The sequence below is a fragment of the Prinia subflava genome, chromosome 9 (genome assembly GCF_021018805.1).
Source record: "Prinia subflava isolate CZ2003 ecotype Zambia chromosome 9, Cam_Psub_1.2, whole genome shotgun sequence".
Taxonomy (NCBI): Eukaryota; Metazoa; Chordata; class Aves; order Passeriformes; family Cisticolidae; genus Prinia; species Prinia subflava.
The window spans coordinates 31,170,720-31,194,184 of NC_086255.1; the positions used below are offsets into that span (position 1 = coordinate 31,170,720).

Genomic DNA, 23,465 nt, shown 5'->3' on the forward strand with positions numbered 1-23,465 from the left:
CATTTTCCTCTCTGACCTCATCAAAAGAACTCCATCTTGGCAGCTTTTTTCACCTGTCTTTCCCTGCCTTTTTGGCAGCTTTTTAATCCCTAAGATTAGCATTTGCATTGGTAAAATGCACATTAAAAAGCTTTTCATAGTGATAGGTTTAGAAGTTAATAAATTAAGGAGCAACAAGGAATTTTATTCCAGCCACTGACACAGGACTGTGGGAGCAGAGGGATCTGCTCCGGGCACATGTGTTTGAGTAAAGGGGGATTTTTCCATCAGTGAAAAAAAGAGGAGATCACTGTCATATTGCATGATCCAAAACTTAATTCCATGTGTACATTATCTCTAAATTTTTCTATGAAGTTCAAAGCAATATTGATTACAAAGGAAATGGTTGCAAGGCAGAGTTGAAGGGAAGATTGGTCACTTCTTGATGGGAGAGGTTTGGGTCCAATATTTGGGATTGTGTCCTGGGGTTCCAACTTTCATGTAATCATGGAATATCCTGAGTTGTAAGGGACACACAGGGATCATTGATCCCAGCTCCTGGCCCTGCACAGACATCCCAACAATCCCATCCTGTCCCTGAGAGCTCCTGGCACTCTGGCAGCCTCGGGGTTGTGCCCACTCCCTGCCCTTAGAATGGGAAAATGTGGTGTGGCACAGAGGATTTGAAAACCACCTGGAAGGTGAAAGGGGGAAGTGATAAAATATTCACGGAATCACAGAATTATTTAGGCCTGAGAAGACCCCTGGGATCATTTAATCAAACTGTTCCCCCAACGCTGCCAGGGCCACCACTGGGCCACGTCCCCAGGTGACAATTGGTCCTCTAAATACCTCCATGATATTCCCTGGAAAGAAACAGCTGTAGATTCTGTCCAGAATTTTGAAAATCGGTGCACAACTGATCCTCAGACTCAGGAGCCTCTCCGAGCAGATCCTCATCTGGTGTTTATTCTGTTATCTATCGAATGAATGTAATTTTTAAAAATTGAAAATATCTGCATAATACATTAAAAAACCTCCCATCTACATCCATGGATGAGTGTCAAAAAATCCTTTTGAATTTGTTTTGAAGAGTTTGAAGCATTAATTCAACCATTGCTTGCCATGAGGAAAATCTGAGGAGGAGGATTTGAGATGAGCTCAAGCCTCTCACTTCTTGTTGAAATTGTTTGGATTGCTGCTTTAAAGACATCAGCACAGAGTCAAGGAATGGTTTGGGTTCAAAGGGCCTCAAAGCCCATCCAGTGCCACCCCATCCCATGGGCAGGGACCCTTCCACCATCCCAGGCTGCTCCAAGCCCCATCCAGCCTGGCCTTGGGCACTTCCAGAGATCCAGGATTCCAGGATTCCAGCCACAGCTGCTCTGGGCACCCTGTGCCAGGGCCTGCCCACCCTCCCAGTGGATGGGTAGCCTCGGGTTGCAGTTCATTTCCTGAAAAGCAACTTGGGTTATAGTACCAAAATGTGTTGGCAGGAAAATTTTTGAATCTTTGTGAAGAGCGGAAATTCCCGTGGAGGTGGCCCCAAAGTGATTCCTGTTTAAGGCATGGAATTTTACCCATGAATGACTTTTCCTGTGTGGTTTTCTGACAGATGACTGAGTTTTCTTAGTAGACTTGAATACATTCAAGATCTATTATAGAAGAGATCTATATAAAATATATATGAAAAAGGTCTATTTTGTCTTTTACTTCCAATTTATCAGGCTGTGGTGCTCCTTGTTTCTCCCCATTATTCCCTGCTTTCCCACTTCACAGATCCAAGGATCATTAGATCTTTATGTTGCCGCCCCTTGTGTATTGCGTTTTTCAGTGGCGTTTGCATTTTCAGAGGTTAAACATTTTCCTTTTTAACACGATTCTCCCTAATAACAGATCCTTTGGCAGAGTAACAGACGGCGGAGATGCTAACGTGAGGGATAAGTTCTGATGCTCTGCTGCTCAGGAGTGTGACACAAATCCCTCTGTTCCCCTCCGCAGGCCTCCCCCCGTGAGCGAAAGCGCCGCCAAGGGAACGGTGGTGGCCGTTGTCACCGCGGCCGCCTTGAACCAGACCGTCGTGTACTCCATCGTGTCAGGGAATGAAGAGGGTGAGTGCAACCATAATAATGGCATCAATATTCATGCTGATATTCAGATTTCAGTCTTGTGGTTATGGGGGGGCTGGTGGGCGCACCAGAGGTCTGCAGGAAAGGTGGGAAAAAGAGCTCTCAGCTCGTCGAGGTGAAATCCCACCTTGTCTGGACAAGCAGGAGGGAATTCAGGGCTGGAAGGGACCGACAAGAAACCTGGAGAGGGACTTTTTATAGAGAACACAATAAGGGGGAATGGCTTAAAGCTGGAACAGAGAAGTTTAGATGGGATATTGGGCAGGAATTGTTCCCTGGCAGGGTGGGCAGGCCCTGGCACAGGGTGCCCAGAGCAGCTGTGGCTGCCCCTGGATCCCTGGAAGTGCCCAAGGCCAGGCTGGGCAGGGCTTGGAGCAGCCTGGGATAGTGGAAGGTGTCCCTGCCCATGGGATGGGATGGCACTGGATGGACTTTGAGGCCTCTTTCCACCCAAACCATTCTACAATTCTGTAACTACTGTTATCAGGCCTTTGGAGATAAGCTAAAGATCAGATTAATTAGCAAAGTCATAAGAAAATAATTCTCACTGATGTGAAAATTCCCATGGATGACATGTAGTGTGAGTCCAGGGCACGTTGAACTAAAAACATAAATGGCTTTGATGCAGTTGTACTTGCTTAAAAATCTGGTTTAAAGGATTATAGACTCAGCCATGCTGTAACAAATACTGGATTAGAGCCTGCTATCCAAACAAAACATCCTGCTGGGTTACTCTCTGTGATCCACCTGGACAAAATAACACAGAATTTCTGGGAGGAATGTAAAGAACTCCCCAGCCCATCCTCCTTTTTGTGGGAGTGGGCTCTTTGTCTTGTCCCATCTTTCCATTTGTACTCAAGTCCTGCGCAGGGAGTTGCCTTCTCTGATCCTTTGAGTCCCTTCCAGCTCAGGCTATTCCATGATTCTGTGATGCTGGGTTGGTTATCCCAGTAGCAGGGCAGATCCAGCCACCCTGCTCCTTAAAAATATCTTCAGAGATGATCTGCATGGGGTTTTCCAAGCCTGAGGGAGGGAGGGAAGGAGGCAGGGAGGGAATGACTTGCTTGGCAGTGTCAGAGAACTGTGTCATCCTCAAAATAAAACCCTTGGGCACTGAAAATCCCTGTTTATGCATCTCATAAAACTCCTGTATTTTTGCTGGCTTCCAGATGCATTTGCCATTAACAACAGAACGGGAGTGATCTCTGTGAAAAAGCCTCTGGACTATGAAAGGGTCCAAAGTTACGAGCTCCGAGTGCAGGCAGACTCCCTGCAGGTGGTGAGATCCAACCTGCGGGTTCCCTCCAAAAGTAAGTGCCAAAAATCCTTCCTTTCCCATCTTTTTTACACAGATATTGCTGGTATTTGCTGAGAATGCTGAAAGTGACCTTGCACTGTGTTTTAGGGGGGTAATGGCAATGGTGGGAGTACAGCCCACAATGAGTTTTGGATCTCTCAGCCTGGCTTGCCCAGGGCAGCTGTGGCTGCCCCTGGATCCCTGGCAGTGCCCAAGGCCAGGTTGGACTTTGGGGCTTGGAGCAGCCTGGGACAGTGGAAGGTGTCCCTGGCCATGGCAGGGGTGGCACTGGATGTCTCCCCATACAACCCAAACCACTCTGGGATTCAGGGGTTCTGTGTTAGTTGAAGGTGCTCAAATATTTGGGTACATGCCATAAATCTTGGGAATGGCCTGAGACACTGTACAGGGGTGGCATTTCCAATACCTTCACCAGGGTTTCTTTCCAATGCTACCCACAGAACCTAGCAGGAGATTTTGGGATTTTGAGCTTGGATTATCCTGGATATTTCTTCTCCCTTGAGCAGGAATTGAGTGTGTGGGGTGTGACACAGTCAGGGTTAATCAGTGGCCAGGAGCTTGGCTTTGTTAAGAGCAGGGTGAGATCCTGTGCTGGTTTAGCCACCGTGGAGGATGTACCTGCCAGGGGAAAGAAAGGCAGAGCTGCCTGCTTCTCCCTGTGCCTGGGAGAAATCCAGATAAGGTTACAGCCATTAAAATACAGCCAAGGAACACCCAGGGAGCAGATCAGGCTTCCATGCAGCACACAGCCTTCTTCAAACCTTTCTGATGTGTCTGAAGACACAAGAGAGTCAGCAGGTCCTTCCCTCTGTTACCCCTTCTGACTCACGCTCTGCACTAGAGCAGCTCTTCCAATTGAGCAGCAATTCCAAAAAGGTGATGGCTGAACTCCTTTATCCAGGAATGCTTGATAATGACAGGAATTTCACTTCAGGCCAGCTTAAAAGAACACTAGCTGGGTGCCTTTTGTTCTCCAGGAGTCTACAACGTATATATTCCTTAGAATGTGCACTCTGCTGCAGGGATGGCTAAAGAATTTAATAAATGTATATATTTAAAATACTTTAGAGGTGTCTGGGCAGGTGAATCACTTATGACTTATAATGGAGATCCCTTCGTCTCTGGGTTTGATTCCTGCATTTATTACAATGAATTCCTTTCCATTTTCTCGGCGCTTTTTTTTTGTTTTGTTTTGTTTTTGTTTTGTTTTGTTTTTGTTGTTTTTTTTCTTGTTTTTTTGAGGAATTCTAATCTGGTTTAACACTGCTTTTGGTTTTCAGGGCACTGAGCTGATGAGCTGCAGTGGGAGGAGATGGGGCACAATTAACATGTAACTGAGGGCTTTGCTGAGGTCAAACTGATGAATTGTTTTGGAGCTGGGTGACTTGGAATGCACAGCCCCAGGATTGTGCAACACTGAATTAATACAGAGCTGTGACACCCAGTGGCAGTGGCCTGCTGCCAGTTCTGGTCTTGGATACCCCTGAATCAGTGGAAATTGTTCTGGAAATTGTCAGTGACCTACTCTGGAGCTCCAGGGATTTCTGGGCTCCTCACTTGGAGATACACATTGGGCGTGTCCAGGGCAGGGAAGGGAGCTGGGGAAGGGGCTGGAGCCCCAGGAGAGGCTGAGGGAGCTGGGAAAGGGCTGAGCCTGGAGAAAAGGAGGCTCAGGGGGGACCCTGTGGCTCTGCACAGCTCCTGACAGGAGGGGACAGCCAGGGGGGGTCGGGCTGTGCTCCCAGGGAACAGGGACAGGACAAGGGCAAACGGCCTCAGGCTGGGCCAGGGGAGGCTCAGCTTGGGCAGCAGCAGGAATTTGTGCATGGAAAGGGAGTTCAGGCCTTGGCAGGGGCTGCCCAGGGAGGGTTGGAGTGCCCATGGCTGGAGGTGTCCAAGGAAGGGCTGGAGGTGGCACTGAGTGCTCTGGGCTGGGGACAGGGTGGGCATCGGGCACAGCTGGGACTGCCTGGGCTGGGAGGGAATTTCCAACCTAAATGATCCTGGGATTCTGTAAATAACAGAGCCCTGAAAAACTGAACAGCCACCACACAGGGCTGAATGTCACCAAGCTCAGAAGCTGGGCACCAAACTGTTTTCACTAATGGTGTTATAGGAAATAATTATAGAGAAGTAGGAGCTGGGGTTTTCATCTGTGCAGGGGAAAAGTGAAAGTGCAGTAAGTGTAACTGAGCTTGTTATTCAGTGATGGTGGCAGGTGGCAGCGTGGCAAAAATTGAATAAATACATGAGGAGAGAAAGTAAATTGAGATGTCCTTTGGAGTATGAGAACATCAATTGGTGACTTAAACTGGGGGTTTTGTGGATGGTGCTAAATCATGCAAAGTCACATTCTTGCTTCAAGCAGAGTCAAACTCATTAAAGAGTTACTTTAACTGAAACTTTATGATTTGAAATTGCTGTGTGGTTTTACTTCATTTGAATGGAAGGTGAGCCGGGTTTGGTGATGAGGATGAGTTCAAAAGCTTGGAGTTCTCTTTGAGGATTCTGATGATGCTGAGCCCTGAAGGACCTTCAGTATTAATGGAGTTTGGACAAGACTCTCAGGGATAGGGTGGGATTCTTGGGGTTGTCCTGTGCAGGGTCAGGAGTTTGACTTGATTCTTCTTGAGGTAAGAAGGTAAGGAGCAGGAGGAAGTAGAAGGATTGTGTGGAAGCAGAGGGAGCAGCAAAGAGAAAGTGCTGCCTGAACACAGGGACAAAGAGCATTGGAGCAGGATGGACAAGGTGGGACAAAGAGAGGCTTTTACCTCTGAATTCAGTCTGGTCCCAGCTGTAGAACCAAAGTATTGGTGAGCATGTCCAGAGCAACTGTGGCTGCCTCTGGATCCCTGGAAGTGCCCCAGGCCAGGCTGGATGGGGCTTGGAGCAGCCTGGGATAGTGGAAAGTGTCTCTGCCCATGGCAAGGGTGGCACTGGATGGGCTTTGAGGTCCCTTCCAACCCAAACCATCCTGGGATTCTGTGATTTCACATTCCTAGAGATGTAAAGATAATGACAGAACCCCATGCTAGCCTTTCCTGTATTTAAGAGGAATTAATATTCTGGGTGACAAGGTGGAGATTGGTCACAGGTCATATTCCATGATCTTGAAGGTATTTTCCAACCTGGATGATTCCATGAGAGGACCTTGCTAGACATGGTTTTTATCTTGCTGTGAGAATATTTAAAAACATAATCACCCTTCCATTGATTATTTCCATGTTTTATCCAGTCAGGTAGAACTGTTTGTCACCTTTGGCACCCTCAGGGTTGGTACAGAGGCACTGTCCTGGTTCTGTTGTACCTCCAGCTGTGAGCAGGGCTTTCCTCTGGGGGGTGGGGGTAAGGCAACAGTCCTGCCTTCATCCATTTTTGGTTTTCTAAACCCAAAAAACCCTTTGGGGATAAAGTGGAAATGGGAGTTTTACGACTAAAATTCTGCAGCTGCTCCATAGTAATTGGGAATGATGATTCCACTAAGTTAAATATGAGCATGAATTCTGTGTCCCTGTGGTGTTGATGGAACAGCCTTATGTTTTCAGTTGCAAAAGTTGGTGCTGGTGGTGCTTTACAAGTTGGCTGCTCTGGCAGTTCCCAAATCCAGGCGTTGTGACAGATGGACTCAATGCAAGCAGAGCCTGGAGAGCTGATCCTGCTGCCTCACAGCTCTGGTGGAGCTGGGGACAAACTTCCAATTTCTTTGGGCAGCAAAGCAGGGCATTTTAGAGAGCATAAAAGCTGAGCTCCCACTCAGGTCATTATTTGTTAGAAAAAGAGGTTTTATACGGATTTAAATGAGACCTTGGATCCGTGCTGCTCCAAACAGGTTGCTGTTTGCTTCTTTTGACACTCTCTCAAGCAATGACAGCACATGATGTTCTTCTTCAGGCTTTATGGGCTCATTTAGATCTAAATGCCACTGAAAAATATTCAGTGCTGATTCCTGCTTGGTTCTGCCAAGTCCAGGAATGTGAGATGGAGCCCAGCTGCAGTTCAGCACAGCTCACCTGCCAAAGCACAAAGCCTGCTCCACGCTCTTGTAAGGCAGGAGTAAAGCAAAGTGCTCCTAAACCCTGGCAAATTACAATTCTCCCTCCCAGCTGGATTCAGATGAACTTTGGAAAGGCTCTTTGAAATCTGCTGTTGTCTCCTGCAGAAATGCTTTTGGAGACACAGAGATTTATGTTAGAATTATCCATGCCTGAAGAGCAGCTGGATCTGTGGCTGGCTTGGAATGTTGCAGAAGGCAAGTGCAATGCTGCTGGTGAAAGCACAGAGGAAAACTCACCTGGGAACACTCAAAGCATCATTGATGCTGTCCCAGTGTCCAAAAATCATTGCTTTAGTTCAGCTTCGTTTCTGCAGCCTGGCAAGGAACTACAGGCTCACATGGATCTGTCACATTTTTAGATGGGGAAACTGGAAAAGAGCTTTCAACAAGGATGTTTGGGAAAAACTTCTGGGAATGAAATGCTAGTACACACCAGTGACCCAGGAGTTTCTGTTGGACTTGTTTTCTGTGTTACTTATTCATGGTCTACTCATTTTAGGTGTTTCAGATGTTCCTCAGCTTTGCTTTAGAGCAGCTTTCAGGGTGTTTTCACTCCCCTTAAGCAAACCACAGAAGCTGAAAGATCCAAAAGTCTTGGCAGTGATTATTTAGCTGGTTCCTACATGGTAAGGATGACTTAGAATCAGCTGCAGTTCTAAATTTTCTGTGCACTGCAGCTCATCTCCAGGGGGCTGGAGGAGGAGAAAGGAACCTTGCAGGAGACTGAGGTACCACTGAAACCGATTTTCTTGGCTCTTTTTGGCCACCTTGGCAGCCTGTGCTGCTTTGTCCAGAGAAAGATGCTTTTTGTTCTTTCACCTGGCCAGCTCTTTAGGCAGCACAGCCATAAGTAATGAGATTTTAAACTTGGATTCTGAAAGGTCTCACAAGAATTACCACCAAGGAGTAAGCTTGCTTTCAACTCCTGGAATCCATGAAGAAAAAAAAAAAAAGTAACTGGAGCTGGATTCCAGACTTAGAACACCAAAGATGGGAGGTTTTACATACACAGGGGTATAAATTTCCCCTCTGCAGGGTGAGTGTGAATACTGACAGCCTGTGATGGTCACTGTCCTCACAAAGAGGGTTTGAGCCACACCCAGTGCTTAGAAAAGCAGTTAAAATTTTGGAATATGAAGAGAAAAGGAGTATAATGACAAAGTCTAAACCAGACTATCTGAGAGTGCCCTTCATTGGTGGCCTTTTCCATCAGACTGGGGGCTGGGGGTGCAGGAGTGGTGGATTTGGGAGCACCAGAGCCCCTGTGCAGGGAATATTCCTGAATCAAGCAGAGGGACTGGGAAAAATCCCCATGGGAAAGGGTCTGGCATGACCTCCCCACATGGCAGGTGCTGAGAGATTTTAGTGAGAATTCCACTATGAGGGTAAGGCAACTTCTGTAGCTGGTGGAGAGCCCTTTCTGCAGCCAGCTGTGGAACTGGATCCAAAGGTGGGACAGGGAGGAGCTCACAGATGCCACATCCACACCATCTGCTAGGAGGAAGGACTGTGTCCAGAAATCAGGCACGAAGCTGCAATGCAGGTAGATATTCAATGGTGATGGTTCTAATGTTGGCCTGTGGATATGCAGGGTATTTAATTTGCTTTGCACTTAATGTAATAACTTCCATTTCTCCATTCTGAAAGCATTCACCCTTTGCTAAACAAATCAGCGTTTTGGCAGCTCAGAGAACTGCCAGCAAATTAAACAAGTGGGGAAGTTGAGCAAATTGCAAGGCAAACTTTGCACAAGGCTCAGCCACCTCACCCAAACTGGCCTGACATGACAAAAGTGAGCAATATACAAATGATGTTTAATTTGAATTAGACAGAACCAGTACAGGTGAGTCCACCCACACAGATAAAATCATGATCTTCCCTCCAGCACCCAACTGGTGGCAGCCAGTGGCAGGACCAGTTATAGGCTCAGCAGGGCAAGGTCACTTCCCCACATAATCCTGTTTTTAGTGCCAGCTTGTTCACCAAAGCTGCAGTTGGCAAGTCTGCCTGGGGATCTCATTTTCCTACTAAAGATCTGGTTTAAGAAGACAGAGATTTGACAATTAATGTAATTTCCTTTCTTTTCTTTCCTTTTTCTTTCCCCCTTCTCTCCACACTGAAGAACCCCACAGAAAGGCTCAGGCTGCAGGGAGCTCAGCAGGCACCTGGTGTCCCCTCCCTGCTCCAGCAGGGCCATCCCAGAGCACAGGGCACAGCACTGTGTGCACAGAGCTGTGCAGCAGCCCCAGGGAGGAGCCCCCAGGCTGTGTGGACAATGTGCTCAGGGCTGGGCACTGCCCAGGGAAGAAGTTGTGCCTCGTGTGCAGGGGGAATTGCTGGGCTCAGGCCCTGCCCGTGGCTCTGGGGCCATTGCTGGGCCCCCGCAGCAGAGCCTGGGCCCTGCTGGGAGCCCTCCCTGCACACAGGGACACCCAGGGCTGAGGGCCCCTCTCAGCTGGGGCTCCTCTCCAGGCTGAGCAGCCCCAGCTCCCTCAGCCTTTCCTGGGCACCCCCATGCTCCAGGCCCTTCCTCAGCTGCGCAGCCTCCGCTGGCCCCGCTCCAGGAGCTCCCTGGCCCTGCCGTGCTGAGGATCCAGAGCTGGGCACAGCACTCCAGAGGTGCCTCCAGGGCTGCCACAGGGGCAGCGTCCCTCCCTGCCCTGCTGCCACTGCTCCTCCTGCTGCCCCGGATCCCATTGGCCTCCTTGGCCCCAGGACACTCTGCTGGCCCGGGGACAGCTCCGTGTCCCCCAGGACACTCTGCTGGCCCGGGGACAGCTCCGTGTCCCCCAGGACACTCTGCTGGGCCAGGGACAGCTCCGTGTCCCCCAGGACACTCTGCTGGCCCAGGGACAGCTCCGTGTCCCCCAGGACACTCTGCTGGCCCGAGGACAGCTCCGTGTCCCCCAGGACACTCTGCTGGCCCGGGGACAGCTCCGTGTCCCCCAGGACACTCTGCTGACCCGGGGACAGCTCCGTGTCCCCCAGGACACTCTGCTGGCCCGGGGACAGCTCCGTGTCCCCCAGGACACTCTGCTGGCCCGGGGACAGCTCCGTGTCCCCCAGGACACTCTGCTGGCCCAGGGACAGCTCCGTGTGCCCCAGGACACTCTGCTGGCCCAGGGACAGCTCCGTGTGCCCCAGGACACTCTGCTGGCCCAGGGACAGCTCCGTGTGCCCCAGGTCTCTCTGCTGGCCCAGGGACAGTATTTTAAATATTCGGGGTTTTTTTCAGATTTCTGTTCCATTTATGAAGCCATCATTTGTTTCCCATCAGCTGGACCAGCAGATAGGCTGAATATGACTTTGGCCAGAAACAGGCTGTGGTTTAATCTTTTCCTCCCCTAAACATACAGCTCCTAAGCCTTTTCTAAAGAACCTGCGTTGTGTGAGAAACTCAGATCAGTGGCACCTGTGCAACACTAAAATTATCCTGGCAGTGAAAGGAGCTGGGAAGACCAGCACAGAAAGGAGGCAATTTATCACTTGCAAATGTGGTTTTAATGAACTGGATATCATCATTTCCAGCAATCTTTGTGGATTATACGATTCTGAAAGAGGGAAGCAGATGTTGGTGGAGATTACTGCGCAGTGGAATCTGTTTGGCACCAGGTCCATGGGTTTTGCTGGATGTTTTTTCCCTTGCAGAAGGATGGAGATGTTTATTGCTCAATGGGTTGGAGCAGGAACTCTTTAATAAAACCAAATTAACAGTGGCGTTTTGTGCTGAACCTCTGTTTTTTTCTGTTGAACCTCTCAGGTGAGGCAATGCTGATGGAGTTCCCCTGTGCCAGGCCAGGTTTGGGAGGAGGACAGGCTTAGGGATGCTTTCAATTAACAGAGGAAATTAAGTGTTGAGGCTGCTGAGCAAGGACTCTGTATGACCATTTATGAGTTTATAGACACCGGGACTGAATCACCCGTTAAGTCTTTGCTTGGCAGTAGGAATAATTAAAATAGATAAAGCAAGGTGCAGAGCTGCTGTTAATGAGCTCCTTGTGAAAACTGTGTGTATTTAATGGGACCAAAAGGTGTGGAACTAAGGTGTGACATGGAACCTTATTACTCACCTAGGGAAGGGAAGGGAGCTGGGGAAGGGGCTGGAGCCCCAGGAGAGGCTGAGGGAGCTGGGAAAGGGCTGAGCCTGGAGAAAAGGAGGCTCAGGGGGACCTTGTGGCTCTGCACAGCTCCTGACAGGAGGGGACAGCCAGGGGGGGTCGGGCTGTGCTCGCAGGGAACAGGGACAGGACAAGGGCAAACGGCCTCAGGCTGGGCCAGGGGAGGCTCAGCTTGGCCAGCAGCAGGAATTTGTGCATGGAAAGGGAGCTCAGGCCTTGGCAGGGGCTGCCCAGGGAGGGTTGCAGTGCCCATGGCTGGAGGTGTCCAAGGAAGGGCTGGAGGTGGCACTGAGTGCTCTGGGCTGGGGACAAGGTGGGCATCGGGCACAGCTGGGACTGCCTGAGCTGGGAGGGATTTTCCAGCCTCAGTGACCCTGGGATTATCCAATTTTAGCATTTTGTGATATCTAAGGAATTTATTTTTAGTTTATTATCCCTACACTCATTTTACATGATCTCCCTGAGCTGTAAATGCATGAATGCCAGGAGATGTTACAAAATATTACAAAATATTCTCTTTTCCCTTCTCTTTCCCCCTTTTAGGTAATACAGCCAAGGTCTTTATTGAGGTGAAGGATGAAAACGACCACGCACCTGTGTTTACCAAAAAAATGTACATTGGAGGGGTGTCTGAGGATGCCAGAATGTTTTCTTCTGTGCTTAAAGTGAAGGTAAGGCTGTAGTTTTTCTAATAACTTTCACTCACAGAGGGAAGATTTGTACTCACTGGTTTGAATTTTTACAGGAAATTTTGAAATTTGCATCTTCCAGCACTGCTTGATGGTTGATGTTGACACAAGGATGATTTTGCGTTAAAACCCAGGTTTTGTTTGTACTCAGTTTTAGGTGTTTGTGTCTCATGTCAGTCTGTAGCTCTCTTTTTAGATCTGTTAATATTTAAATATTTGGTTTATGTTCAATGCCAGTTTTCACCTGAAGTTTTTTTCTTTTTTGGCAGCACCTTGTTTAGGTTTTAAAGGGTAAATCCAGCAATTTCAGACCTGCATGGGGAGGAAAGTGGGTGTAACATTAACCATCCATAGGGTTTTGTTTTGTTTTAAAGAGAGAGGAAATTAATGGAAATATAATATACAGACTACAGTAATAGCCAAGAGTAAAAGCTCTTTGTTTTCACTAAAATGAATAAATTGTGTGTTTAGAACACCAGGAATGATAAAATGGTCAGAGCTTTATGAAGTTGTCCCTAGATTTTTTTGTTGTTTTTGGTTTTTGGTGGTTTTTTTGGTGGTTTTTTTGTTTTGTTTTTGTTTGTGGGTGTTTTTTTTTTTTTTTTTGTTTTTTGTTTTTTGGGGTTTTTGGGGGTTTTTTTGGTTTGGTTTGGTTTTTTTGGTGGTGTTGTTGTTGTTGTTTGGTTTTTTTTGTTGTTGTTGTTGGTTTCATGAGAGTCCTTCCCAAAATCAGCCTAGAAATGACAGAGAAGTGGGGAATTGGGAAGCTTCTACTTCACCAAAATTAGGAAACCAAAAATGGTGGCAAAACAAAGAATCTTGTCACATCCATGAACTTTGGAACTGCTGAATCTCGGAATCATTAAGGTTGAAAAAGACTTTTAAGACCACCGAGCTCAGCCATCCACCAGCACCACCACCAATAACGTCCCCAGGAACCACCTTCACACATTTTGAGACACTTCCAGGGATGGTGACTCCACCACTGACCTGGTCAATGCTTAACCACGCTTTCTATGAAGAAATTCTTCCAATTATTCAATCCAAACCTTCTCTGGAACAACTCGAGGCTGTTTCCTCTCCTCCTGCCCCTTGGCTGATCCCCACCTGGCTCCATCCATCTTCCAGGGAATTGTAGAGAGCAGATAACAGGACAAAGGCCCTGGAGTAGGTAAAAAATTCTGGAAGGCAAAGTGGTTTAGGGAAAGGAATGTTTTGTTCCATCTGAAAGCAAATGAAACATGAGCCACGAATGTCAAATCACGTTTGGAGTCATCCCCTGAAACGTGAACAGGCTGTGAAATCCTTCCTGGTTTTCCAAGAGGATTTCTTAGGCACAGGTATTTGTGTGTCAGTCAAGGGGATAAGAAATGGGCGGAGAAAAGCTAAGGGAAATTTGGAGGTGACAAGGGGAATCTGCTTTTGCCCTTTAGAAACATTTGACTCAAGACAGGTGATCAGTCCACAAAGGAGGACCAAAAGAAATGTCAATTTTATGGCTTTGATCTTTTTCTGGTCCAATCCTCCATGGTTTTGCTGCCACAAAATGGAACGAGGCCTAAGCCAGGAGTTGGTATTAGTGGATGGCATTAAACATAATTGTGTGTTTAGTGAAAGTAAAATTGGAAATAATTAAAAAGTGCTCTCGTTGCAGAGGATCAGGCTGGAATTTATTGTTGTAGCACCAAGCATTTGCAACAGTCAGTGCTCGTTACCTTTTTTCCTGGCCTTTAGAAAGCTAAAGTAATTGCTCTGTTAGTTAAACACAATCCCCATTTCAGCCTGGCTTAAGAATAATTAATCGAATGAATGTCTGTTCTTGAGGAGTGGAAATGAGCAGCATTGCAAGCTGAAACTTAGGAGAACGTTATTAATAAAGTACACGCAGAGCTTGCACTGTAGAAATTATTCAGGTTTGGATTCCAGGGGGAAATTCAGGTTCTTAGGAGGAGTTTTTAACACATACACTTTCATCTTCTGCATTCATTAACAGTTGCTCACTTTCCTTCAAATCATCTGAGTGATTCTGAGACGTGATTTTCTCAGTGTCTTCTCATTATTGCTGGCACTGACAACAGCCTTGATGAGCCTCAAATGTGAGATGTTGGAATCAGAGGATGCCGGGGTGGTTTGGGTGGGAGGGGACATTAAAGTCCATCCAGTGCCACCCCTGCCATGGGCAGGGACACCTCCCACTGTCCCAGGCTGCTCCAAGCCCCAAAGTCCAGCCTGGCCTTGGGCACTGCCAGGGATCCAGGGGCAGCCACAGCTGCTCTGGGCACCCTGTGCCAGGGCCTGCCCACCCTGCCAGGGAACAATTCCTGCCCAATATCCCATCCAGCCCTGCCCTCTGGCAGTGGAAGCCATTCCCTGTGTCCTGTCCCTCCATCCCTTGTCCCCAGTCCCTCTCCAGCTCTCCTGGAGCCCCTTTAGGCCCTGACAGGGGCTCTAAAGTCTACCCTGGGCTTCTCTTGTCAAGACTGGCCAATCCCAACTCTCCCAGCATTTCAAATGACCTGATGCAGCACTACTACTTTCAAAACCAACCCAAAAAATCCCACAATCAGTTCTTCTTTACCAGGACACAATAACTGGCAAGGATAATCAAAGACTGTAGTCTTTAATTATTGATGGAGTGGTTAATGTGAATCAGTTTTGGATGAATTGATCACAAATACACTGCTGAACATTCAGATGCTTCAGTCATGCTCTACTCTGCCTTGAACAAAATTTCGCAAATAATAAAAATAATCAAACACCAAAAATAAATTAAAATTTTAAAAAAAGTTAGGGAGAGAAGAAAGCTAATCATGAGTCCATAATCTTCCACACAAATTGAATTCAGAAACAAATAGACAATAAAATTTTTGATAAAAATTTCTCTCATCATCCAAAGAGTTGATATGCACCAAGGCTAATCCTATGGAGTTTCTCCCAACTCTCTAAGGTCATTGGGCTTGCTGCCAGCACCAACCTCTTAACTACATAAATTTGAGTATAAAAGCCTTTTAGAGGAGGATAATGAGCTGCCTTGCTCTAGATTCATAGTAAGATTCCTTTAAGTAGATAAAAAGAAAGCTTAAGCTCAGCAGAATGCCACAAACCATTCTCCAAAAGTCATTTTTAATCAGAATTAATTTGGGGAGTGATAAGCCCCATGAATTCTTCTCTATGGATCTGAATGGATTAAGAGCAGTGGCCTCTGAAAGCTGGTAGGTATTGATGCTCCAAGAAAAAAATAAAAGGGATATATTTAAATAAAATGGCAAATTTTAGCAAAGGATTTGCTCCTTGCTGCTTGAAGTCCCCTTCTCTGCAATTCCTTTTTTTCCTCCAGAATTTCCAATGTATTTGAAGCCCATTTTCTTAATTAAAGACCTTTTCGTGCTTTTCATTAGGAATATATTAATTAAAACCAGATGTAACATATATAGCCTCTAATTTATGAATTCTGTGCCTTGAGCTTTGCTTTGTGTTTCCTTATGTTAGAATTATTTTGCTTTTCACTGGTGTTTTCATGGAACTCCCGTTGTTCCCCCTCAGAATTCCAACCAGGCTTCTTTGAGCTCCAAATACAATATTTTCAATCTGCTCCAGGAAACAAACCCACAAACACAGAATCTTTAGGGAAATTACCAGCAGGAATTGGCTTTTCCCTATAATGGGATGTTATTAGCTCTTGCTTTTTAAATATTAACAGGATTAACCTCTTCTTTTCTTCTTTTTTTATTAAATTATTGAATTATTACAGATTTAAATGAGGAAATATCAGAGGTCATAATTCTAGTGAAGAAGGAGAATTGTCTGAATTTCCTGCTCAGTTTATAAAGGTGTTTTTGTCCTGAAAATGAGTTCAGGGAAGGAATCTGGCCTAAATAATGCCATTGACTCCAAGGCTCTGGAATTGGCTGTATTTGATGGAAATGCCTTGATTCTTACCAGTTTTTAATTCCAGGCCTTTCCTGTGCTTTTTGCCCCTTTCTGGTCAGCTTTTTAATGGAATTTCATCCTTTATACCCTTTGAATATTCTTTATTGAATATTGAATATCCTTGGAATATCCAAACAAAAGACAGCCAAATACACCAAAGCCATTTTAGGGTGCAGGTCCTGGCCCTGAGGACACACAGAGGAGTAGGAATTACTCTTTTCTTCATCTCAAAAGCATCTTAGGCATCCCATAATGAGCTAAACAATGGATAAAAGAAACAGTTAAAATTCCTGGCTATGACCAGGGAGAGAATACCAGAATTGCTTTTCTCCTAGATCTGTTATCTCTGTTAAATCTCATTATTTTTCTATCTATGCCTATAACCTGTATATTTCTTTTGGTATTTCCTTTTCCTTGGGATCTTTAGAGTGGCAAGTTCTGGAATTCCAGAGATTCCACCCTGGGCACCCAGGACAGCTTTCAGGGCAACATTTGCCTCATCCCTCCTTTGGCTGTTGCACAACTCATGCACAAAACAGAACTGCTTTGCCAGTCACAACCTTTTCTTCCTTAAAATGTGATTTATGGATCCCAGCATAGGGAGAAAAGATGCTTGGTAGGAGTAAAAATCTCCTCTGGAAGCTCATGGCAGTGACAACAGCGCAGCCTCCAGCTGCTGGAACATCTGGCCCCCCAAAAAAGCTGTGTGTCCTGCAAAGACAAGTATTACAGGAATGCTGAGCATTTTTCATTCAAAAATCATATTCCTGCTTTTTGTGTTGGCTTCCTGAGCTTTTTACCCTAAGATCTCTTAGTACTAAGAGTAGTAATTTTACTGTTACTACTCTTTCCTATTATTTTCCTCTGGCAGCCATCAGAGAATTCCCTATCCTTTGGGATTTTTCCCATGTAATTGAAGATTATTTAGTTTATTTTGTTGTTTGGGGGCATTTTGAAGACTGTTGGTCCTGCATGTGCCTTCCTGAGTAAAGGCTCCTACCTGGGCTGGGAGTGGGGAGTGTGCCAGGATCATCCCCATCCCACAGAGGAAATCCGTGTGTGTGGCCTTTATTTCCTCTCTCACACACGCAAATTTATTCTATCAAGCACTAACTGCTATTGGCCAAAGAAAAATTACAATAAAATCCATTTTTCCAATTATTTGTTTTCAAACCTGACTTTGGGAACCCCCATTATTCAATACCTTTTCCAATGAGACAGCCTGTCAAAAAGAATCCCAGTTTCCTTTGGCACCTGGGAGGTTTTGGCCACCCTTGGAGGACAAAGTCAGCAATTCCCATTCACTTTATGTCTTCCTGCCTGTGTTTCTCAGAAAATTCCTGGCACTGGGGGTCCTGGGAGTAGGCCAGGCACTGATCAATATCAGTAATGTACTGATACATCAATTTAAAACAATATAAATATAAATATAAATATAAATATAAATATAAATATAAATATAAATATAAATATAAATATAAATATAAATATAAATATAAATATAAATATAAATATAAATATAAATATATATGTAAATAACTGTTAATATAATATAAAACAATATTATAATGTAATAATATATCTCAATATTTTATATGTGGTATATTTATTTAAAACATTAAATATTAATATAAATTTAATAACAATATGAATATAAATTTAAAAATCAATTTTAAAAATCTTTTTTTGGTATCAGAAAAATACAAATTCCTGAGGCAGCCAGTGGTAAACCAAGGTGGGAAGTGTGTGTTCCAAAGGATTTGAGGCAGATGAGCGTGTAAAAAGCATGGAAGTGAAGAAATACAGGAAATAAAGGAAAATTGCAATGGCCACTCCAAATTTCCAGGCCTAGGTGTGTGTGGAACATCCAGTGAAACCTCCCCTAAAACAGGCCAGTGGCAGGCGTGCCCTCAGAACCGGAAATCTGCAACAATCTGGAAATTCTTACCGGCAAAAACAGCCTGGTTCTGAAAGCTGCTTTATGTGCCAGCCACTAATGGGGAGCACTGAAGCTGCCATCTGCCAGGAGGAGGCAAAAATCCCCTGCGCAGCCCAATCCCAGTCCTGCATTTTCCACGCCCCGTTGGCAGCCTCGAGCTGGTGGTTAAAGGTGACCCTGCGAGGGAGGTGGAGAACATTTCAAATGAAAAACAGCATTTCACTCTGAGCAGCAAATCTGGGGTTAGTTCAGGCTGATAATGCTAAAAACTGGGATCACCAATGGCTGTGCAGCAGCTTCAGGAGTTGCAGTCACTGATGATTTTTATACTCATCCCAAACGTGCCACTGGTGATTTTTGGTGGCAGGGTCAGTGCTGCTGTCACACCGAGCAGGGTTTATCAGCCTCCCCAGGTGTCCTGCCACTGAGCTGTGCTTGTGCACTCACACGGAGCCAGAGATTAATTAATTTATGCTTTAAAGGCATCATTTGTTGGGCCTTCTTATAAAGGAGAGAAAAAGGAGGGGTTGATCACTGAGAGAACAGAATGGTTTGAGTGGGAAGGGACCTTAAAGCCCATCCTACCCCACCCCTGCCATGGGCAGGGACACCTTCCACTGTCCCAGGCTGCTCCAAGCCCAAAGTCCAACCTGGCCTTGGGCACTGCCAGGGATCCAGGGGCAGCCACAGCTGCTCTGGGCACCCTGTGCCAGGGCCTGCCCACCCTGCCAGGGAACAATTCCTGCCCCATATCCCATCCATCCCTGCCCTCTGACAGTGGAAGCCATTCCCTGTGTCCTGTCCCTCCATCCCTTGTCCCCAGTCCCTCTCCAGCTCTTCTGGAGCCCCTTTAGTCCCTGGCAGGGGCTCTGGGCTCTCCCTGGAGCCTTCTCTTTTCAGGTTGGACATTCCCTATTGTCTCCTCCTGTCTTCCTAGCAGAGGTGCACCAGCCTCTCTCCTCTGAAGAGTGGAAGTAACAATTCCAATTTAGAGCAAGCATAGGAAACCACAGTAGTTTTTATGTGTTGGTGAAAGGATTAAAAGAGCTGCCATGGGGATGCTGGAATTCCAGACTGGTTTGAATTGGAAGGACCTTAAAGCCCACCCAGTGCCACCCCTGCCATGGCAGGGACACCTTCCACTGTCCCAGGCTGCTCCAAGCCCCAAAGTCCAGCCTGGCCTTGGGCACTGCCAGGGATCCAGGGGCAGCCACAGCTGCTCTGGGCACCCTGTGCCAGGGCCTGCCCACCCTCTGAGTAAAAATATTCTCAATGCTTTTGTGCTGGGGTTAGGGAGCACCTCAAGATTTGTGCTTCATTCTCCCCCGTAGGAGGAGATGGGAAAGAGCTGGAGGCAGCGGCAGCCGTGCTGACCCAGCTCCCTCTGTGTGGGCACACCTACACTCAATCACAGGAGGCTGGAATTTGGCCTGGTAATTCCTGAGATCATCCATATTTATCAGCCCTCAATCACAGCGGGATTTAGGAGACATCTGTATTTCTTGCACAGAACAAAAGGCAGATATGCTGCTGTAATATTAAGATTAAGTGCAGCTCTTTCTCTTCTTTGACAGTCATAATGCAACTCTTGAGATGTCATAGATCTCCTCCTAATGAAGTGTCAAAAATATTTTCCTTTCAGGACAAATTACAGGAATAGCAAACATCCTTCCTTGTACCAGAGAAGTTTGGGGTCTTCCTGGGAGCAGCTCACAAGCTCTCTCTGCTGGTCCTGCCAAGCTGAGTGTCCTTAGGTTTGATCCAAAGAGCAGAGAAAGGGGGAGAATGCAAACAAGAAAGTTCAAATCCTTGAAGCTGGAATCTGATCATTTTTCCAGGCTCTTTGGCACCTGTTTGCTCATCTCTGGGTGGATGTGGAAAGAGCCTGAACTGTGTTGATGCTGAGGCTGCCGATGGCTCTGGGGTGGCACTGAGCTCTCAGAACTGGTGACAATTAACTCAGAGCCTGTGCAGCAGCTCGAGGCACCTGAACTCTGCAGGACTTTACAAGCTGTGAGCTTCAAATGTCAAAAGGCCTCTTTCACTGGAGTTTAATGCCTTAAACTCAGCTGCAAGACTTAAACATCTCATTAGTGCTGAGCTCCAGTGTCCTGAGCTTTGTGCAGAGTGCCTGACTTCATTTAATGCCTGTGCCTGCAGCATCAATACCTTAATTTGGATCCAAATTTTGTTTGTTTTTAGTCACACACGTCTCCAGGCGTGAAATGCTGAAGGTGAAATTGATTTCTGGTGTCATTGAAAGCAACGACTATTAAAAGCCGTAGCTTTTATTGAGAGAGAATTTGCCAATATTAAAAATATGATGGGCATCTGACCCAGCTGAACCAACCTCATAAATCCATTTCAACAGAGAAATTGGCTTTTTATTGGGAGGGTGTCATGCTCCTCTCCAGGGCACCTCTAGGGAGCCTTTGGGCTTCAATGGGCACTCAGGGGGAAACTTGGCTCACTCACGGATGACCCCAGAGGAGCTGGATCAGACACTGCTCCTGTGGCTGCTGCTGAGTCCCTCATGTGCCACGTGGGGTTACAGGAATTCTGGTTTTCTTTCCCCTCCCAGCTCCATTACCAGCATGTAAAGCTGAGTGGGGATAAACCAGAGGGTTTGGCCAGGCAAGACTTTTCTGGATTGGTCATGGCTTTACCCTGAGCTGTGCTGTATGAGCTGAACTTACCCTGGAATCCCAGGATGGTTTGGGTTGGAAGGGACCTTTAATCCCATCCATTCCCACCCCTGCCATGGGCAGGGACACCTTCCACTGTCCCAGGCTGCTCCAAGCCCCAAAGTCCAGCCTGGCCTTGGGCACTGCCAGGGATCCAGGGGCAGCCACAGCTGCTCTGGGCACCCTGTGCCAGGGCCTGCCCACCCTGCCAAGGAACAATTCCTTCCCAATATCCCATCCAGCCCTGCCCTCTGGCAGTGTCCCTGTGTCCTGGCACAGCTGAGTTGCTGCTTTAATTTTTGTCTTTGTTTTTCACCATCCAAGCATCAACCAGGTGTTTTGCTCCAGCCAAGTTTCTCTCAGCTTTCTTGAGTTCAGGTTGGGTATTTGGAAACTTTTCTCCATGAAAGAGTGGTGGAGCATTGAAGAGGGGCTGCCCAGGGAGTGGTGGGGCCACCAGCCCTGGAAGGGTGCCAGGAGTGAGCGGATGTGGCACTGCACGGTGTGTTTGAATAGGAAAGGTGATGTCCAAAAGTTGGATTGGGTGGTCTTGGAGGTGTTTTCCAACCTTTAAAATTCCATGATTCTGTGACACAGCATGTTTTCACATTCATTTCTTCCTTCAGCCTTTTATTTATGTGGAAAGCCAACAATTTTCCTGACTCTCCACCTGTCAAGCTCCCATCTGCTGGCTCTAGGACGTGGTGGACTTGTATTTCCCTGTGCCAGTTGGAAAGCTGGGATGCTCTGGAAAAGCCCACTGATATCTTTATTTTTTGACTGACAGAACAGAGTAAATTTCAGAAACCTTCCCATCTTTCCTAAAATCCCTAATAGAGGGGCTTGAGTTCACACAGGAGGCAGCAATTTCAGTTTTAAAAGACTTGAAAAAAACCTATGGAGCTGGAGAACAAAAACAACACATTTTATATTTATGCTTTTGGTAGTTGAGCCAGACGAAGCTTTGTGAATTTAGAACAAAGCAAAATATTGAGAGAGGGTGGGGATTTAACCACTTGTGTGTCCATGACAAGTGACAGTGTCATTCCAGGAGCTCATCTTTTGGGCAGCTCTGAATGAAACCTCTTTGCTCTTTCCAGCTAAACCAGCGTGGATATGATCCTTTAAGTGCTGGATGGTTCTGTCTGGGAATCTGGGCTGATAGGAGTTGGAGTAGCATGGAGCATACACAGCTTTGAGTATCTGGATCGCTCATCTGGTGCTGGTATTCCCTGAAAAATTATCAAAAAATGGGAAAAAAACCCAAACCAAAACAAACAAAAAAAACCAAACAAAAAAAACCCAAACAAAAACAAAAAACCCCACAACTATTTCCACCATATAGAACTTGTTCAGTGCTGATTAGGAAACAATTAATGATGATTAATGGCCCCTATTGAAGGCTTAATGACCTTGCACAGATAATTCTCCTCTAGCAGCTGTGGTGTCTCATGAACAGCTGTGTTCTCTGCTCTCTGTGACCAGGGACAGCACCCAGGGAACAGCTGGAGCTGGGTCAGGCAGGAGATCAGGGAAAGGCTCTTCCCCAGAGGGTGCTGGGCAGGGAATGGGCACAGCCCCGAGGCTGCCAGAGCTCCAGGAGCCTTTGGACAGCACTGCCAGGGATGCCCAGGGTGGGGTTGTTGGGGTGTCTGAGCAGGGACAGGAGCTGGATCCTGATCCCTGTGGGTCCCTCCCAGCTCAGGATGTTCCATGATTCTATGAACTCTCCATGCTGACACAAACACTTATTGTTTTTCATTCTTAAGCTGTGGCACAGTATGGATTTTCCATGGATATTACGTGCACCTTTTCAAAGATAAGGCTGGTTTTTATTCCAGCATTAGCTTAAGCAACAGGCCTCAGGAGCAGTGCCAATATTTCCATAAAAACCTGCTGATAGATCTTGAAGTGTCCCAAATGCTGAGCCTTGCCCAGGTCTAATGAGTGCTCAGGCATTAATTAGCTCCCACCTTGCTGATCCCTGGAAGGAGCACAGGAAAGCTCTGCCGGGGTCCTTGGAAACACTTCCCTCTGGATACTGGTTAAATAGGAGCATACAGAATGGGACTGGAGAGGCCAGAATGGAGCTACACGGGGTTGTCAGGAGCAGGGAAGGTGAAATAACAATTCCTGGGGCTGCCTGGTTGATGCCAGCCCTGCATCCTGATCCAGGCCAGCAGCAGTGCCAGGGCAGCTCTGTGTCCTGAACTGAGGTGCCCAGCAGGTCCCTGTGCACCACTGCAGGAATGCCACTCAATCCTTCCTTGTTTTAATAAAAAGTTATTTGATTGCACCAAAAATACCTGTTCTCCATCAGAATATCTCTGGGATGAAGGACATTCTTGTGTAAGTCTGTGCACGAGTTGCTGAGATGGTTTTTTCTTTGATATTTCCTTTTCAATGAGAATTTGGCAATGGAGGTTCCTCAGAATCAAGCAGTTCTGAGGTATTGTTGCAGACTTGAAAGTCAACCTATATTTTTCTACTTTTTAAATAATTTTTTTTCTTCTGGAGCAGCTTAATGCCAACAGAGGAGGAAGAAATTGCTGGAAAAGCAAAACTGAGTGCAACAAAGTTAAATGAAGCATTTAAAGTAACAGCCTTATCTGTGCTCTGGGATCT

General features: G+C 46.5%; 1 protein-coding gene across 2 annotated transcripts in view; it reads left to right on the forward strand.

Annotated features, from left to right (window-relative positions):
* The window catches only part of PCDH15 (protocadherin related 15), a 640,425-nt gene that overhangs the window by 573,748 nt on the left and 43,212 nt on the right, over window positions 1-23,465 (forward strand). For both annotated transcript variants that reach the window (XM_063406141.1, XM_063406139.1), the window contains 3 exons: window positions 1,981-2,090; window positions 3,278-3,418; window positions 12,142-12,269. In XM_063406141.1, the coding sequence (XP_063262211.1) occupies window positions 1,981-2,090; window positions 3,278-3,418; window positions 12,142-12,269 (379 nt within the window). The remainder of the gene's footprint in view (window positions 1-1,980; window positions 2,091-3,277; window positions 3,419-12,141; window positions 12,270-23,465) is intronic.